The sequence below is a fragment of the Idiotropiscis lumnitzeri genome, chromosome 17 (assembly GCF_059441095.1).
Source record: "Idiotropiscis lumnitzeri isolate Australia: NSW breed Sydney's pygmy pipehorse chromosome 17, RoL_Ilum_1.0, whole genome shotgun sequence".
In the NCBI taxonomy this organism is placed as follows: Eukaryota; Metazoa; Chordata; class Actinopteri; order Syngnathiformes; family Syngnathidae; genus Idiotropiscis; species Idiotropiscis lumnitzeri.
In genome coordinates, this window is record NC_142407.1 from 5,260,712 (window position 1) to 5,280,056 (window position 19,345).

Genomic DNA, 19,345 nt, shown 5'->3' on the forward strand with positions numbered 1-19,345 from the left:
AGTCTTTTGCCCGCTTCCATTGAACTGCAGTGAAGTCAGTAGTGAGCTGTCAAATTTGAAAACCAATTTGTTCACCTTTAAAAATAAAATTCCCCTTCAATAATATTTGAGTTCTTGGCTCCACAGTCCATTTTGGGTCTTCATTAGGGTGATCTAAAGCCATTCCTATTTCCTCAGTAATAGTCCAATAATGTCAGCAACAATGACCATACTGGTCTGCTGCCAACACCATCGTCCTCGTCCACCAATTTGGGCATACCTGTGGACAATTTAGTCTTCAAGTAGCCTAACAGGATTGTTTTGGAATGTGGGAGGAAGCTGGAGAAGCACCGGGAGAACATGCAAACACCACCCTGGAAGGTGGCAACTGAGATTTAAACCCTGAACTTCTGCAGTATGAGTCACATGTGCTAAAAATCCAAACCGCTGTTCACAAAAAGCTGGTCAAAATATTGGCTCTGACTGCAAGTCCCATTACGTCCATGGCAGGAGGAACAAAAACAGGAAGTCCAGACTTAACCACTATGTGTAAAAGAGCTTCATCAGTTGAATTTCCCAAATTTCTATGACATTTTTTTCCTCATTGAAAATCATTAAGATGTTGCAAGCTTACCACTGTAAATGGAATCTTGTCTGCAAAAAGTCATTAATTAGAATATTTTTTTGATTTTTTTATGTAGCAAGCAAACTGATGACTCAGCCCCCATGAAACACATTTTATACACAGCAAGCTCATGTGAAAGGAGGCTCTGCGCGAGTGGAAACAATGTGTGCAAGGCAAATGTCATATAGATGCGTTATGCTAACCTCTGCAAGAAGCCATGAGAAATTTTCCCGGAGGAAAGGAAGGACAGAAGGACTGCTGACTGGAGAACAGGCTTTTGGGCTTTCGGGGTGTGTGCGTGTGTGGGGGTGCGTGTGGGGGGGGGTGTGGGTGTGTGTGTGTGTGTGTTTTCCTTAAAGAATGTTATCTCTGAGCTCCAGATGTTTTCTCAGCTATTTGTCCACCCGTACTTGAGTGTCTTGTATGCAAACGTGGAAACTATTAAGCACTTAGCTGCCATTCGGTTTCTTGGCAGACCACTGTTTTTTTTTCCTGTGAAACTGAACTGCAAGACCAATCTCTTTCTCTCTACTGTCTGTGTTTGCATGCTTCTGTTTTCCGTTTGTGTGTGCGTGCAAGCCTGTGGTCAGCACAAATAGAATGATATAAATGAAGAGCGCTTGCTCGGTACCCCAAGTCAATCCGCCGCAGAACACATCCTGTCTGTTTCTGAACGCGTTTGCTGCATCAACACACCATTCGTGAGAACAAAGTCACCCTTACGCCGTCTTGGCAATTCAACTTAATCCGGTTGTACTTCAAATATGATGCCAAAGAATTGGTCCAGTCTGGTTCCTCGTTATGTTTTTCTTTGGCCAGAAAAGAACAATCAAGGTCTTTAGAAGGCACATAGATTTAAAGATTTGAACCACCATTAAAAAACTTTTTTTTTTTTTAATCTTCTTAAAATGATTCATAACACTGTGGCATATATTTGTTTTATGCTCAAGCTCAGTAAAAAGCATGTATCTCCAGATTTTGTTTGTTTGTTTTTCGGGGTAACGCATTTGAAGATGCCTGCTTTTTATATGAGGGGTATATCATTTTTATAGATCTAGACAAATATAGGTTTGAAAATCTTTTAGTTTTTAATTAATGAATTTCCAAGTACCATTATTCTTTTAATTCCGGTTATTTATATCGAGATCGGATGGATGATAGCATTATATGATTGTAAATATTTGTATTTAGTGGTGCATTTCTTCACAATTGCTTGCCAGCCCACTCTCTGGTTTCCATGTTGGTTACACCTCTAACCCCATTGTTATTAGTCAACAGCCATTTTGTCTGTCAAGCAATTGATCTCATTTTTGTAATCGGGGAGCATATACACACACACATCCATTTGTAGGTGCTCTTGAATAGGCCCGTTAGTTCTTCCTTTTTTTTTTTTTTTTTAATGTTATCTCACCTCACATCGGAGGTTGTCCTGTACCGTTCATAAATCACCCCACAAATTCCTGTCGTTATGTGGTAGGGCCACATGCCACCATGTCGCATTTGTCCTAGACCAAACAGCAGATATGATGTGACAAAGAAGCTCTTTGATAACATCTCGCTGATTTATTTATTGATTTATTTTTCTGACTGGCTGATTGAATTACCGCCTCACATTTTTTTCGCTTACTTCATTGACAAATGTTCAAGACAAAACATTGCCTCGATACTTGGCTGCTGTTGTGATGCAGTCGCTCCACTTAAGCTTTTTCTCTCCACGTATGTATTAGCATTGAGTACTCCTGCACAATCAACCATCATTATAACTACAAATTAGATTAGAAATGTATCCCAGCAGACCTCTGCATTTTGTCATTTTCTTTTCTTTTTTTTTTAATTGGCAAGATTTAGGCGGATTTCAGTCATTAAGCACATCTGAGTAAATAATACAATTGTGAAATATTTCCCCCCATTATGGATTTTTTTTATGAATTACACAGGATGTTGTCTTCACATTCCTTTTGGAAATGTTATTAGAATGATGTTCTTTTTTGTTTTTTGACTGGGACGCAGAGGAAGGGAGGGCCACAGCGTGACAGATGGACTGTTGGAATGCGATGGAAAATGCAAGCCGGGAGCAAAGGCCTGGCAATAAAACCATGGTGTTATATCACATTTGTTGCGCCAAGGTGCTGGTTAGCAGATACAGGGACTGTATTTACCACAAACTCCTTTTTTTTTTTTTTTTTCGGAAGGATAAGAAACCGTGTTATCCATTCTTCACGATAGTACACAAAAAGTGTGGAGTTTAAAACCCAATGTGAAGGGGTGATCTGGAGGAGGATTGCCGTGAAGCAGCAAGTACCACGGCAGAACTAGAGCTCCGTTGCACATAAAAATGGACCCACACAATCTTGTGGACTGAGCGCATTGCAAACATTTGTAACACTGGCTGTTCCTTCCTGGTGTCGACAACCTGAATTTGTACACAAGTCAGAACTCCCTCTAGTGCAACATTAACCTACGCTAGCACAGTAATAAAGTCATGCTATACAGTATCACAAGTGATAAAATTCTGCAAGAGAATCACCTTTAGGCCATTAATATGAAAGTGTTGCAGGTCAATGAATAAGTCCAGCAGTAACCAAGTGTGGCATCTTAAACCAAGGACAACTTGCACTTCCCAAATAGCCTCACTTGGATTAATCTTAAAAACTGTTGACTTACAGGTGCTGCTGTTTTGCTTTGCAAAACTTAAACAGGCTCAGCAATGAACTCTTTAGCATCAGTGTGTGAACAATATCATTCACAAACTGAGATAATTAGTCAAGAATGGCATCTACCTTAGAGACAGCCACCATTTGAGGAGGCATGGTAAAATAATAAAAGGCCAATGGTAAAGCGTAGCGTGCCATGTCTTTTTCTTCAAGTGGAGAACGAGAGCCACTGCGACTTCGTCAAGCTGCGGGAGATGCTGATTCGAGTCAACATGGAGGATTTGAGGGAGCAGACGCACGCCCGTCACTACGAGCTGTACCGGCGCTGCAAGCTGGAAGAGATGGGCTTCAAAGACACCGACCCAGACAGCCAGCCCTTCAGGTACTGGGAGGAGGAAGCCAGGGCATCACGGCAAGCTCCAAAACCTTCGAGGCGAGATCTAATTGATTTCCACTGTGTTGTCTTTGCAGTCTTCAGGAGACTTATGAAGCCAAGAGGAAAGAGTTCTTGGGAGACCTGCAGCGTAAAGAGGAAGAAATGCGACAAATGTTTGTCAACAAAGTCAAGGAGACAGAAGCGGAGCTGAAAGAGAAGGAGAGAGAGGTCAGTGTCCACATTATTAATGTCAGGTGCACAACATCCTCTTTTTCAGAGATTCTGCCACATAGCAACAACGGTCACTCGCGTGACTAAATGACATCATCACCGGTGTCAGGTGTGATGATGGACACAAATTGTGAGCACACAATTTTTGTGTCCATATCGTATCACTTCCCCCCAGTGAACTCATTTCATAAATTGATTTTCTTGCCCCCCCGCAGCTTCATGACAAGTTTGAGCAGCTGAAGCGCATGCACCAGGAGGAAAAGAGGAAAGTGGAGGAGAAGCGACGGGATCTGGAGGAGGAGATGAATGCCTTCAACAGGAAGAAGGTGGCCGCCGAGACACTTTCCCTATCCCAGCCGCTCAAGAAAGACAAGGATAAGAAAAAGTAAGCACGCTCGCTCCCCTCGCTCTCTTCATAACACTTCTACTTTTCTTTTCTTTCCTCCTTTCCTATCCATCATCATCCCATCCCACAGTAGAAGCTCCCAGTTTGAAAGCTGAGAGACGAGCATTCAAAACGAGATTTTCTGATAGTAACACCTTTTAGCGCTACCTGCTCGCAGCACTGCCGTATGGAAATCTTAGGAGCTACCTATGCCCGTGACATTGGTGGGGAGCATACGGCGAGGGGCCCATATACTGTATGACTAGTCAAGACATGGCCGTTATTAAATTATAAAGGGCCCAAAGTTAAGTGGGATAGGCTCCAGCTCATTTGCGACCGTAGTAAGGAGAAGGGGTGCAAGAAATATGTGAAGGGATGGATTCATATTTATTAGTGTTTCATGCTGTACATGAAACAAACTGCTGCAATACACTGTGTATACAGTATGTACGTATATAATTTACACGTTCAAAGAAAGCATAGCGCCACATAAATACTCACCCAGCAAAAACACTCAAAGGCGCAAAGTAGTGATGTCATGGCATCTTCCAAATGTCCAATCGGATTGCTTTTTTATCAATTGTTTGCATTGTATCAAGGAATTAACCTGTTATCCTGTGAGGTATCCCCCTGGGATCTAGTGCTCGATCCATTTCTTTCTTTGCCATTTGGGCTCAACATCTTAGCATTCATAGAGTGGCCTGTACAAGTCGACCAGACATTTGAATTTCTGTAGAAGGCCTCCTGGCAATGTGCAAAGGGAAGCTGTCACTGTTGTGACCCTCGCTGGACACTTCCTGTCCTCTCGCTCTTTCCTTCCTCGCTCAAGTTATTAGGAGATTGGCCCGCTCCTCTCAAACTTTGCACACAGTGTGAAAGTGCCTTTGACGACGCGTGACGTGGCGCTTATCATATGTCCACACACAACGACCAGACAGGATTTTCTTGTTTTAGATCATAATCGCGTTTCCAGTGAGGCGCTAGTTGTTGCTTTGTGACCTTGCTGCCAGCTATAACTGTTCATTGGAGTCTGACAGTCATCTTAAAGGGACAGACGGCGCGTCTGTCATCCAGGCGTCACCACGCTTAGGCAGTGCCCCCAAACGAAAATACACATCATAATGACTTGTGTTTTGTAAGACTGTTTTAATTTTTAAGTGCAGTTCAGTTTTTATATTAGACGGTGATGTTTTGGCCGGGGTGCATGACGGACAATGGATCTCATTTGCTTGCAAGCATGTAGACTTCACAAGTGATGGTGAGCTTTCCATAAAGACGGAGGTTTATCTGGCTTTAGATCAGCGTCTAATCTCTTGCAGTTAATAACAGCTGACGCCTCAACCATGCACAATATGTGGTAGCTTGTGGCTCCCTCTAGTGAGCTTCCATTTTCTCACCCATCCTTTTCATGATTTTGTTTCATGCTTTCCCTTCCACCTCCTCACAATTTGATTTCTCCCTCTCAATGGGTGTTTTTTTTTTTCTTTTTTTAAATGTAATCACTTTTATGTTTTTTTTTTTTCAGTTAATTTATGGTCGCCGTTTTCCCCTCCCCACACACGACCATGGATTTGTCCTCCATAACAACATCATCGACAACGAGAACACCATTTTTCTTTGTGTTTTGACATTCCATCTTGACATTGTGCACATGGACCAATGATGATGGTGAAGCATGGTGAGAGTGTTCACTTTGACAACAATGGCCATCATTTATTCAGGATTTTCTCCTCTTTATTATTATAATTATTTTTGGACACTATATGAATATTTTGTGATTTTGTTTTGTCTTTTTTTTTTTTTTAATCAACACACCAGAGATTCATACCCACTCATGAACAGCTTGAGGCTGTTTGGTACTGCAGTGTAACTCTAACAAAGTAGGTGTGTGCTTATTATAATAATTATTGTTATTTTCATATTAGCTCAGTGTATGTGAATATTGTTAGAGCTTACTCAACCTACTATGCAAAATTGTCTTGGGAGTATTATATTGTAACAAGTCCATAAGCGATATTACTCAAACATTATTGTAAACAGTAGAGAAAGGCAGTGGATACACACGCACACACATTCAGGAAAACCTCAAAGCCTCAGCTTGCCGAAGAACGAGAGCAGCTGTGTTTACTGTCGTTGGAAATAAATGCAAACATTAAACTCCCCCCTCCTCCACCCGCTGTCCCACTATGTTGCATGTCTTAGTTAGCACAGTATTCTTCATGTTTCCACCCCGTGGTGCAGACTTCAGCTCCATGTGTTTGCCACAAGTGGGGTGGAAAAAAAAAATCCCACCCACTGTCTGCAGAGAAAGCGTGTGACGGGAGAAGATTATGGTTCGTTGACAATATTCCGGCTGCATTTGTGAACAGCACCTGCAGCTGGCTGTAAACAACCCCCCCCCCCTTTCTGCTAAACTTCCTTATTTGAAGAATCCACTTGTATGTACACACACCCGGCATTTCACCAGGTATTCAAATTTAGCCTTTGCATTTTTGATCAGCACTGTTTGAGAGCATTTAGTCAGAATTGTACTTATATTACTGGGTGTACCCCTGAAAAAAACCCGTAAAAATGAAGTAACAATAACATGTCCAAGACAAACTACATTAAATAGGGATTTGTGTTAAAAAGCAAAAGTTTGATTGAAGTTCCAACAACATATTGAAGCAGATAATTTATAACCGTGTTGCAACTTGCGTCTCTTGGTATTTATTTTGACAAAGGCATTTTCCCCAAAATGTAATAAGAAATTTGAAAATGTTTGAAATGGTGAAAAAAAATGTCTCCTTTAAAATTGATTTTTAAAAATCACATTAAAAAAATGTAGATCTTTTGAGTCAGAATTGGCTGTTAGACTATGATGTGAATTTTTGGGAAACCTTGTAAATGATGTAGTTAAGTTGTTTAAAAAAAACATGCTTTAACAATACTATAATATCAACTCAAAAGAAACTGTCAACTGTAATCCGGAAAGATGAATAAATATGTACAAATAATAAAAAATTCCAAATAATATAATACATTTACCGAAATATGAACATTACAATTTTTTTTTCAAATCAAGTAATGGCTTAAAAAAATGTCTTTTCCTTATAGTTCATATCACCTAACATTTTAAATAAAAAATGTGAGCACTTAGCTAACAAGGAAAACCAGAAAACAAAATACACCCATTTATTACTCCATGTTGGCTGATATCTTCGTTGTATATATTTTGTATCCAGTTTACTATAACTTTAACTAAATTGTCTTATTTTGTGCTTTGGTGGTGTTACTCCAATCAACTGAGGAGCGTGACAAATATTTTACTAGGAGAAAAGTGTCTTTTTTTTTTTCTTTGTCGGACATTCATTAGAACACTCTGCGAGGAAACAAAATAGTGAGCACCAACCTTTGTAGAGGCCCTCGGTGCCAACGCTGCCATTATTATTCTGCATGCACACCACCAGCAGGGCTCTCTGGAGCTCATCCAGCATTACAATCTGCTCCCACCACATAACTGAGTGGCGTTTACAGTGCGTTTTGGACCACAGTCTGTCCAAACACCATACATGACATTACAACTAAAAAAAAACAAAATACATTTGACTTGTGAAGTCGGAGCTTTATTTTGTGGTACAGTCAAAACAAAGAGAGTATAGCTGCCTGGAGAGGTGAGGAAGAACACTGGGAGCTAGTTTAGCTCCGCTGTGAGTACAGTAACTTATTCATACTCAAAAATAACCAGGTGAGTAAATTGTGAGATTTTAGTACACATTTTTTTTTTGGTGTGTGTAAGTAACAAGCTTAAGAGTGGAAGCATGATTAGTGTAGCAGTTGAAAATCACCTGATCTTGCTCTGGTGGTGAAGAAAATGAGAGGAATAATGAATTAAAATCAGTTGCAACATTTAAGTTATAAAATTAAAGCTTTTTTTTTTAAAGAAATGGTTGACATCACTCAAAATAAATGTAATTAAATAAAAACATCTTTTGAAAAGTGCTTCTTGAACAAATAAAATCAGGATTAAAACTCCCAAAAAGCATAAAAAAAATAACATTCCTGAACTCAAACACATGACTACCTCAAGTTTATCCTTCACACAAAGCAAAATCTTTTTGTGGCAAACGCGAACAAAAAACGTCTGTTAAAAAAGTACAAAATAGTAAATGAGAACTTAAATGGACCACTCTTCAGTCAACCAGCTGCTTATTGCATCACATACGATTTCACGTGGAAGTGAAGGTGAAGAAGGACCAAAACGGTAACTCAATACAGCGTGGAGTCAAAGTGTAAAACTTGATTTCAAAAGTAGAAGTTTGTTGCACCTACATCTTCAATGTGGTGAACTCTGAAAATGATAGGAGTTACAGTATGCTTGGCCCTAATGTGCTGTGACTTAACCTGGGGGGTGAAGTGGTGGGCAGGGCGAGGCGCTCTCCTGCGCCTGCAGGGAATTGAACGGCGACCCCTCTACGCAGCCGCCCTCCGCTTTCGAGCTCAATTCTTCGCCGTACAAACGCCTTAAACCGTCATAATACTCATCCGAGTCCCGGAGCTGGTCCGCCGATCGCACCTTCCTGATCTTCCGTCGGAGGCGGCGCGAGGTGGGCCGGACTTTGTCTACCTCCCACTCGTGGATGTTGGCGCTGTCAAAGATGTAGACTGCGTTGGTGGGCAGGGAGAACTCCAGGCTGCGGAGATGCTCGTCCACCGTTTCTTTGCAGTGGATGAACTCGACGCTGTCCACCTGGATGGGAAGTCCGCAGGATTCAAAATGAATATCTCAGGCAAACTAATTTGCTGCACAAGTCGAGATAAAGCACTATTTGTTCTTGAATGCATCATTTCACCCCTGCATGTACCATCTCCATTGGATGTCGCTTCAGTTATAGACTCTCATAAGCAGAAAGATAAATGTCGACAAAGGATGGAAAAAAAAAAAATCATCATTGCAGGTAAAGTATTGTAGCGTCATTAAGTCATCTGAAGTCATTCTAGGGGAATGTTTCCACCAATGAGCGCACTTCAGTTTAGTTTTTCATTGTGCACACCAGTCTCGCTTTCTGCGACTCTGAACACTTATAGAAAAAATCATGTTGGTTCTAGATCAGGGGTGGGCAAACTTTTCGCTTGGTGGGTTCTAAAATTTGTTCGAGGGGCCGGAGCAGGAGCAGATGGATGGAGTTTTGGTAACCTCACCTTATCGGAGAAAAAAAAATACATTTAATTTTAAAAGCAAAACAAAAGCATGACAACAAAATATTTGTCTTTGACACACCCCTGTATTTACAAAATAAAACATAAACAAGGTTTATTCATTTACATTTTTTTCCAAGTTCAATGGGTCGGATTAAAATGTTTAACGGGCCGCATGTGGCCCCCGGGCCGTAGCATGCCCACACCTGTTCTAGAGCATTCTCTATTCAGGCTGAAGAGTTCTACACTCAACTCGGATAATAGCATGGCTCCCTCTGTAGAAATGTTTAGTTGGACTTAAGACTTATTTCTAGTTTTTTTTTGTTAAACTTGAAATGTTATTAGTATTTTTTTCCCGGCCTTACGTTTGGATTTTGGCCAGTTTTAATGCCACTTCTCTGTTTTTGTTTGGTGGTGTTTTGTGACTAAATATGTCAAATATGTGCCTTGGCTCAGTAAAGGTAGGGAAACGCTGATTAAGCCTTATGTTACGCTAGCTTTTCTGGTTATTTATTTATCTAGAAAGTTGTTGCTACCTTCAGCGCATAATTCCGTTGAGGGAAGAGCCACATCATGTAGTTGAGAGGCGACAAGATCCCTTGTTGTTAATAATGATTTCATAGTGTCAGTTGCGAGGTAGTCTAGCTTGTTTGCAGTGTTATTTCCGCAAAAGGTTTTGGTCCCTCAGGTTTGACATATGTGACAAATATGGCCATCAATGTGCTTATTGCTACGAAGCAGACAGACTGCAACGTGTCTCGCTGTTAGAGTCTGTAAGAGGGCCAAGAAGGCTACGGATCAGAGTATCAAACTGAACAGAAGTGTCTTGCTTGGTGGAAACTGTCCATGTTGAGTCACAGGCAGTTTTTTTTTTTCTTACTTGTGCTTTCTTCAGCAGGTCCGTAAAGACGGAGAACCAGTCAGGCGTGAGCGCCTCCAGCTCTAAGGTGATGATGGCCAAGGCCAACGTGGAGCCCTTGAACTGCCAAAGCTGGTGGCAGGCCATACAATGCTGCACCTGCCTGGTCCACAGCGCCACCTGGAAGCCTGGAGGCCTCTTTTGACGGCCCATGGACGGAATGAGGTGAGGGTGGCCGTTGACCAGCAGGGCGTGGAACTGCCACGAGAAACGAGGGGAAGACGAACATTAACGCGCATGATGTCATTGTCGTGTCTTTGTAATCATCCTGGACCTCTCCCGAACATTGTCAGTGTAACAAATTGGACAACCGATCGTCACCTCATCACACCTTCACGCACACGTTAGTATTGTATTGTATGTGCAGTGCTTTTCTGTAATCTGACCGTAGGCATCAAACCCAACTTGAGTCAGGCCTAAACGGTATGAAAATACTTTCACTGGAGCGGCCATTCATACATTCTGGACATTTACTGGGTGCAAGGATGGATAAGGTACAAGGTGTTCATCTCTTTCGGAGCTGCGTTGTAATAAGCCATGTTTACTTTGTACTCTCAAGTGGAATTTAGGGGTTTTGATTGAAAATCTGGATTCTTTTTGTTGAATTTTGCCTCTTCAAGATGGCCCACACGTAACAGAATCTCACTATTGACATGGTGATGTGTCCGTGACAAATTATCCAGAGATTTTATTGACAATGAAAGAAATTTAGGAAAAGATATTGTTCGGTCTGAGTCGAGAGTATTTATTTAAAAAGATTTATTTAAACAGTATATATATAAAAAGAAATGTCTTTATTTTTTATTATTATTTTTTCAATTATTATATTGTCTCTTTATATTGAAGTCTTTGTAATAACTAAAGAGAAGTGTTGTGAGATGCCCGTAAGAATATAATGCCACTTTTCTACTGGACTGGACTGTTTTGCTTTGCTTCCCCCCCCCAGATACACTAAAGCATTTTTTTCCACTTAGTTCTCACCAAGACACAGAAACTGTGCACGATAATACAGCAGCAACAGGGTGATCTAACTTTTTGCGTGTTTATTTTTGTCACTTCTAGCCGTATGATACTTAACCCACCAGCAGTGGTAGTTTCTCTTTAGCTATGGAGAAAAAAACATTTAATAAAGCAGAGCAGAGTCTGTACCATGCGGTGGGAAAGGGGCATTATTTTAATCCAAGATGGGGAAAAGTGTGATTTGTTCTGGCGAGGTTGTGGCTTTAAGAACTTCCCATCTGCACGCTGTTGATTCTTAGGGAGGAAATGTAGGTTGACGAGATCAACAGCTCTTCGGGATGCACGGCGGCGAGATTAGACACATCAGATGGTAAATCTGTTTAAACCATCACCGTCTGATGTGACAAGAATGCGTGTGAAAAATCTTTGCTGGAAATAAAACTGGTCTGAAGCTGAATAAAATGATTTCTTTTTTTTTTTTTTAAAAGTTCATGATGATCTTACAATGTGAATGAAGTCGACTGGCGTGGATGTGTACAAATCCCAGTGCAGTTTATCCAGAATGATGCGCTCCATCCGAACGATCTCCGCCGTCGAAAAGCTGCAGCCGCTCTGTGCAACCAAGTCGCTGACCGAACCTATGACCTGTTTTCCAATGCAAGCCCAATAACAAATAAAAGTGTTGTTCGGAAGTAGCGCCAAAGTGTGTGTGTGTGTGTGTGTGTGTGTTTAAGTGCCTCATTACCTCATCTTCCTCATTGATTTTGGCAGCCAAGACCAGTGAAGTAAAAGCGATACATTTTAAGTATTTTGGCTGCGCCTAAAAGCAAAATGGACAGAAAATTAGTATTGTAAAGCTGGGAGAATTATTTTTGGGGGGGGATAATGTAATTCTTATACTTTGACAGTGAAGAGCATCCTATTGAGGACGCACACGCCCAATGCGAAGGTCTCAGGGCAGAAGTGGAAACGTCTGTTCATGCCACCAAGCCACACGATCATGTCTTGGTGTTGTGATGACGAGATGTCAGCACCCTAAGGAGACACAAAGTCAGAAAGGGTTTTAAGTTCTGGTTTCATTTAGTGTTATGGTGCACGACTTCCTGAGCAGGTCCTTGAACGGCAAACGCACCTGGACACATCCGCCCTTGAAGACGGGGGGCTTCCAGAGACGCGCCTCGCGCACCTGAGCCGCCTTCAGCAGGTCGAGCAGGCGGCGGTTCTCTGCGACGCCAGGACCCTTCATGGCCAGCAGCGCCCGAGCCACAATGCAGTCGAGGCCCACGCACCTGGGGGAGTGGTAAAAAAAAATAAATAAATAACTAAAATCAGCATCAATTCAGCAAGCGTCAGAAGCATAATTCACTTTTTTTTTTCTTGGAACCAAAGTTAAGGCACATGGGGGTCCTCGGTTTACTTACTTGGATTTCACTGATTTACATTTGTGGCTTAGAAGGTTTTTTTTGGGACAATATGTGTAATTCTACTATGATCCCAAAACTAGTCTTTACACAATCGGGATTTTAAAAATGACGTTACCGATCGGATGATGGCCAAATCTATTTAAACAACTTTACTGTTCAGTTCAGTCCCCGCTATTCTCAAGCCCGGCCCACAAATAGCCGACATTTGCATGAAATTGACACCAATTGAAATGCACTGTGGGAAAAATAACAAACCCTAAAAATTCTCCCCAAAATGCTGAAAACATTCAATACGTGGAAAAAAAACACACACCCACCCAAAATTATTAAAAAATTTTGCAAAAATACAGAGCAAAAAATATGACTGGATATTCTAAGAAAACTTGGATTATTAATGATGGTAGCACAGAACATCCATGAAGTAGAAGAGTTTGAGTTTGCTATAGTGTCTTATTTAGCACATCCGATCAAATACCTTATTAATCAATTGGAAAATGATCAGAATCTGAATGCCCTTCATTGTTATTATACTCAGTGTACATTCAACGAGATTGGCGACATTACAACCAATCTTTGATTCATGCATAAAAATGCTAAATATCTGCAGATCAAATCCAGGCAATCAGATCTGTGTAAAGCCCAAAATACTTTAATATTATGTCAGACTAATCTTACAACATTGCCCTTAAAATATTTAGTTTATCTATTTGATTTAAAAAAAGAAAACATGTACTGGACAGCGGACACCCAAGTATATATACACATGCCGCAAAGACTCAGAGGAACTAAAACTACAAACCTAGGCTAAACTTAGTTTTCTGTAGTCTCTCAGTTGAGAAATGTCACTTAAATATACTTCCTTGACACCAAATACTACTTTCCCGTTAGTCAGGGCTTTGGTGCCATCTTGCGGCATTATAGAAAGAGCACAAAATGCTAATGGTTGAAAACGATAGGGAATAAAATGCAAACCCCTAATCCCAATTGAAATATTTGCCATTTTCCCACAAATATTAGTGGCCACAACAAAAGTAATTTAGATGCCATAACGTTTATCCAGGCCGCCAAGGAACGCACAGGAACTTATGAATCTACTGAAAACGCCAATATTAATGTGGCTTGTAATGATTTATGTTTCGAAAGACAGGAAAAACAATGTCGAATGTGTTTGTGAATTACGTTTCAAAATATTTACGGAAGCAAGGGGATAGCGTTGCTGCGGGAAATTCAGCGCAAACCATTTTGAGATGTCGCGGGCAGACGATGAACAAACAATCCAGACTTAACAAAAGCTAATCAACGTGCAAAAGGGACACAATTTGTCGAGTGTACACTGTGGAAAGGCAATGGACGCGAAAGAATCGAAGCGGGACGATTAGCTGCAACTGCTGCGCAGTTCCTGCAAGCAGGCACGTACACAACAAAAATACTGCGACTTTTCTGCACGTTACAACAATCTTACCTCTTTTAGATGAAATGAACAATTTCTCCTCGATGGCGGGTGCATTTATACGTCTTTTCGAATTAGTCCATGGTCCTAAAAAAAATTAACAAGCAAACCGAGGCTGGACGCTGCAAATAAAGGCGATGCTTGGATGTAAATATCGTGCGTAGTAATTCGTAGTGAGCAGCCACATTCTATGTTCGATAATCGCTTAGTTTGAAAGGAAACAAAACGCGTCAGAGAGCGCGATTAAACCAGGCAGCTGCAAGGAAACAAGCGCAAAAACAAGACAGGAAGCAGAAAAAAATCCGAGGGTTTGAGAGAAGGCAGTGGCGAGCGCCGCCCTCGTGTGACGTCACGGCAACAGAGAACTATGTTACTGGGTCACACATCCGGGGCTCCTGCGCACTAAATGGACAAAAACACACACTGAAAATGGAAAATATTTTGCTCTGTCAATGAACACAAGCAAAATGTTAATTATTAATATATTATCTTGAGCTACAGCATCTAATGACCAAACCTGACTGCTTGTTATATCATTCCCAGGTTGAGGCAAGATTTTTCCCCCCCTCTGTAAAACTATCAAACAATAACAATCACTTACATAACAATGGTTATGTCCAGGCTTGGCCTACATCATGGCCTGATTTCTGGATTTCTTGGTAAAAACGTCGTACAAAAAAAAGGCAACAGATGACACAAAATGTAAACCAATTCCATCAAGCCAACAAACTAGAACAGTGATCCAATTAAGCTTTTATAAAAATACAGCAAGAAAAAAGTACACTTCTTACTTTTTCTTGCTAATATTATTGTGTTTGGTCAGCAATGCTTTGTCTGTTTGACTATCAGAAGCACTGACCAACACGGACAACGTCAATTGTAGCATTTGCTCCATAAAATTGAACTACTTTTATCCAAATAGTCTATTCTCTTCATTTTGTAACATTCTTTCTTGGCTGCACTGCATCCAGGATGTGTATGTGTGTGTTAGCTTTTTCATCCCCTCATATTTCCAGCCTGTATGTGCTGCCGTGTCAATCAAACCTGCAGAGTCTTTGGATAAATAGTGCTGTCTGATATAATTTAAACTATATAAGATTGTTTAACCAATCAGCTTTTCATTTTTTCTTCCCATCTGCTGATTGATTGGTCAGAGCAATCCACTGGCTCCCACTGTGGGCTTTGTCAATGTGGGAAGGTTCCCATGATGACCAGGGGTGGAGCTACATTTTGGGGCTAGAGCAGGGCTGGGCAAACTTTTTGATAGGCGGGCCACAATGGGTTCTAAAATTTGACAGAGGGGCCGGACCAGGAGCAGATGGATGGAGTGTTTTGGTAACCTCACCTCATCGGAGAAAAAAAAAAACATTTCATTTTAAATGAAAATGAACAAAAGCATTACAACAATATATATGTCTTTAAAAAAACACAGTATTTACAAAATAAAACATTAGCATGGTTTATTCATTTCATTTCAAGTTCGGCGGGCCGGATTAAAACGCTTAATGGGCTGCATGTGGCCCCCGGGCCTTAGTTTGCCCACGCCTGGTCTAGAGTAATGAAAGCTGCAACGTGCACACCAGCTCGAATAACAAGCATAAATTGTCATTTCACTCAGGGAGGTAGCACTTCATCACTAAACTGTCAAATTTACACTTGTGGATTAGTGTCGACAAGTGCATGTTGAAAACGTTGCGGGCACATCGCCAAACACAAATAAACGCACCGCCATGTTGACAACTTCAACGATCAATGATGGGCCACTTAGCAGAACTTAAAGCTGTTAGTAGGTCTTCGGGTTCTGACCAGAACAAAAAGATCGGAACTCATTACTCCAGTCTTAAAGGCTTTGCGCCGGCGCCCAAATAGCTGTAGAATAGATTTTAAACCTCCTCTACTCATCGATAAATCGCTGAATGGTTTGGGTCCAGAATACGTTCAAGAAATGCTGATTAAATACAAACCCAGAAGGGCTCTGAGGTCTGCAGACGCAGGTCATTTAGTGGGGCCCAGATTTCAAAGTAAACATGGTGAAGCTGCATTTAGCCATCATCTGCACACAAATGGACTAAGCTGCCAACAGAAGGGAAGTCAGCCCAGAGTACAAATGCTTTTAAATCCACGTTAAAAACTTTGCTTTTTTCTCAAACTTTTGATTCAGGTCCTCCGAACAATTTCATCTTTTTTTCATTTAGATATTTTAGTAAACCACTTTTATGTCTTCACTTTACTTCTAAATGTTTTTTTAAGTTTTCTGTTGTGTTCAAATGTTGTCACTGTACATTTTAGTAATTTTTGTAAGATACTTTTGTTGTGTGCTTTGCTTTTGAATGTTGTTAACTGCTGTGTTTGTAATTGCTTGTAGGTGCGTCTCTGCTTTTCTAAAGCACATTGAGTTGCCTTGCGTATAAAATGTGTTATATAAATACAACTGCCTTGCCTTGCCATGTATGTTTTTGGAATGTGGGGGGAAACCCATGCAGGCATGGGGAGATGGGCGGGTGGATGGGGGGCCACGCCCCCCTCTCTCCATGTTTCATCGAGAGTTACTGAAGAGACAGATTGCAAACTCTCCATTGGAAATCTTTGTAGTTTCATTGCTTAAAATGTCCAAAAATGGTGATCAATTGGCATCAAAATTCATGTGGACATCCTAACTATGACCACTTCAACGTATCAAAAGGATTAACCTCTCTGTGGCTGATAAATATGAGAATGGGGAACTGTGGAAGTGAGCAGAGGTACATAGATTATGCTGTAGACTGCTTCTTTGCTGATCATGGTGAGGATGCAAGGCATAAAAGCACCAGTCGGGATATTTACAGAGACTGAAGTGGGAATGAGTAGACATGTATTTGGCTGAGGATTTTTTTTCGATTGTAGGTGACAAAACTACAACGCGTCGATTTATTCTTTGGAACATAACAGTTGCAGGCTATGCGAATGGAGCGTTCCAATTCCACACTTGGCGCCTCTCTGAAATTTTTTGCTCACATTGACGCTTTGGAAACGGCCCCAAGAAGCCCACCTCCAGGGTTCATTGATGAGGAGTTTATCCAAAATTGACGCCGACTCCCGCTGCGATGCTGACAGCTTCATGAATTGGCTGCAAGCAGTGGTGGACGTGAACGTGGATGAGTGACAACAGTCACCGGTAACAAGCTCATTTTGTCACGCTAACGTCATCCAAACTATTGAGCAAAAATGCTTTTATACTTTCACAAGTTGAAGTGGACAAGAGTAGTAATGTGCATTTGCATTTTGGGGGCGATCCGTTGCCGTTTTAGAAAACAAAACTGACAATTGGAGCAATACAACGCTTGCCTCCCGGCTGTGACGTAGACGCTGAGACCGGAAAAAAATAACTTGCCAATACCCAAAAGGGGGCGTGCCAATTTGTAATCAATCTCATCACCAAAAAAAAACCTAACTTAAATTACTGCACAATGTTTTGGATGGGGGGGGGGGGCATTTTAGTTCTGTACCTATCATATATGTGCCAATGTTAACGTGAGTGAAGTGTCCCTTTAATAAGTGGACTAAGATTCCATAGCATATTGTAAGTACACAGTTATACAGAAATACGATCACAAATTTCCCACGGGGAGTTTGTGTTTGTACATTAGCTGCATTGCGAATATGAAGGAGAATTTTAGCCCACAATGAAAAGTAAAAACAAAAGCTAACGAGAAATGGCCACAATCTAAAATTAATTCTTCTTCCTATATATTCAAGAAAATTAGATTTGTTTGAACAACTAAAGTTTTTCATTTTTTTTCTGCGTGCAAACTGAAATGGAAAAGCTTACTATAACTCTGGTATCAAATCTAGACATAAAGTAGTGTGACAACTTGTTCAGGATGAAAACACTTACATATGGAGAGTCTCAGGGGGTCCGTAAGGCTTCAGTGTTGCAGTTTATACATAAAGTAAAACAAAACTTATGCATGTGTCTTAATGCTTTGCTCTGATCTCTTTCACAAGACTTTGCAAAGTGTGAACGGAACCCCGTCTGCATCCACGGTCGCCAAAGAATGCTCCAGCACCAATCAATGTCAAGCTGTCAGGAGCACTCGGTCCACTTGACTGCGCACATTATGGCTCCAAAGTCGTATGTGAGCCGCCCGCTTTTGATCCTGGTCAGAGATGCTGCATATGCTTGTCTTGCCCAAACTCTTTAGGCAATGCTGCCTAAACATGTACAGTAAATGTTCACGCGTTCACTTCACAGTTAACCATTTTGCCATTGTGGCTGTTCACTTGGTGGATTAGCATCACAGGATTATTTTATTCTTCCTTTATGATCGGAATTGCCGATTGCAGGATGACATCTAAATTGTTCTAATCTCAAAGTCTTGACCTCATATGGACTAATGCAAAGTTAATTTACATGTTCCAGGGTTTAAGTAAACATTTTAACATTCTTAACTCGTCATGCATGTGGAAAGGCAAGTTAAGCGCTGTTTAATAGCGCTAAATCTGACTAAAATTAAGTAAAATATTTTTAGATAGACCGAGTACTCTACTCCCTGATAATTTCTAATGCCATTGCATTTTACAATTGTTCATGAAAATGTTTTATTTTAATCAAATGTTCAAAAACACTAACTTTTCTTGAATGCTAACTGGGCAGGGGGGACATTTTCATAGTCCTACGGCCAGACTAAATTTATGGAAAAGTGTCATACGATTGAGTAAAAGATTATTATTGTGTGCATTTGTGGGTTAAATATTTTAGGGTTCGAGGAGTTCATGGAGATGTTGTCTGACAAGCATCACACATGATTTTGTTGACAATTGAGGTATATTTTGGAGCATCTGTCGTTAGCCTTTCCCATAATCAGTTTGGGTTATTCAGCAAGAGCACGAGGTCAAAATATTTAGGGACACCTCTCAGTAATCATGACCTTTATTTCATTATTTTGTGGATATTATTATTGATTTATTGTATTTTATATTATTATTATTATTATTATTATTATTATTATCATCATCCATCCATCCATCATCTGTACCGCTACACCTCACTAGGGTCGTGGGGGGTGCTGGAGCCTATCCCATCTGTCTTGGGGCAGTAGGCGAGGGACACCCTGAACTGGTTGCCTGCCAATCGCAGGACACACAGAGACAAACAACCATCCGCGCTCATACCTAGGGGCAATTT

The 19,345-nt window shown here is 40.9% G+C and overlaps 2 protein-coding genes across 6 annotated transcripts in view; one reads left to right on the forward strand and one right to left on the reverse strand.

Annotated features, from left to right (window-relative positions):
• The window catches only part of septin8a (septin 8a), a 28,570-nt gene extending 17,309 nt beyond the window's left edge, over nucleotides 1-11,261 (forward strand). Inside the window, exons 7-10 of one of the 4 annotated variants that reach the window (XM_088278993.1) lie at nucleotides 3,472-3,640; nucleotides 3,730-3,862; nucleotides 4,081-4,250; nucleotides 10,324-11,261. In XM_088278993.1, the coding sequence (XP_088135119.1) occupies nucleotides 3,472-3,640; nucleotides 3,730-3,862; nucleotides 4,081-4,250; nucleotides 10,324-10,492 (641 nt within the window). In that variant the 3' untranslated portion in view covers nucleotides 10,493-11,261. Of the gene's footprint in view, nucleotides 1-3,471; nucleotides 3,641-3,729; nucleotides 3,996-4,080; nucleotides 4,251-5,775; nucleotides 6,423-10,323 lie in introns of those variants that run through there. The other 3 variants (XM_088278994.1, XM_088278995.1, XM_088278996.1) reach the window with 3 other exon arrangements.
• A 25-nt stretch (nucleotides 11,262-11,286) lies between these two features.
• ccni2 (cyclin I family, member 2) lies at nucleotides 11,287-14,526 on the reverse strand. 2 transcript variants are annotated; one of them, XM_088278997.1, is made up of 6 exons: nucleotides 14,194-14,526; nucleotides 12,440-12,596; nucleotides 12,208-12,342; nucleotides 12,053-12,127; nucleotides 11,812-11,952; nucleotides 11,287-11,702 (listed from the first exon to the last, which is right to left on the reverse strand). In XM_088278997.1, exons 2-6 carry the CDS (start codon nucleotides 12,551-12,553, stop codon nucleotides 11,688-11,690), a joined length of 480 nt encoding a protein of 159 aa, XP_088135123.1. In that variant the 5' UTR covers nucleotides 12,554-12,596; nucleotides 14,194-14,526; the 3' UTR covers nucleotides 11,287-11,687. The 2 variants fall into 2 exon arrangements, with proteins under 2 accessions (XP_088135123.1, XP_088135124.1); XM_088278998.1 differs by lacking the exons at nucleotides 11,287-11,702; nucleotides 14,194-14,526 and having other exon boundaries at nucleotides 11,797-11,952; nucleotides 12,440-12,592.
• Between the last annotated feature and the right edge of the window lie 4,819 nt (nucleotides 14,527-19,345).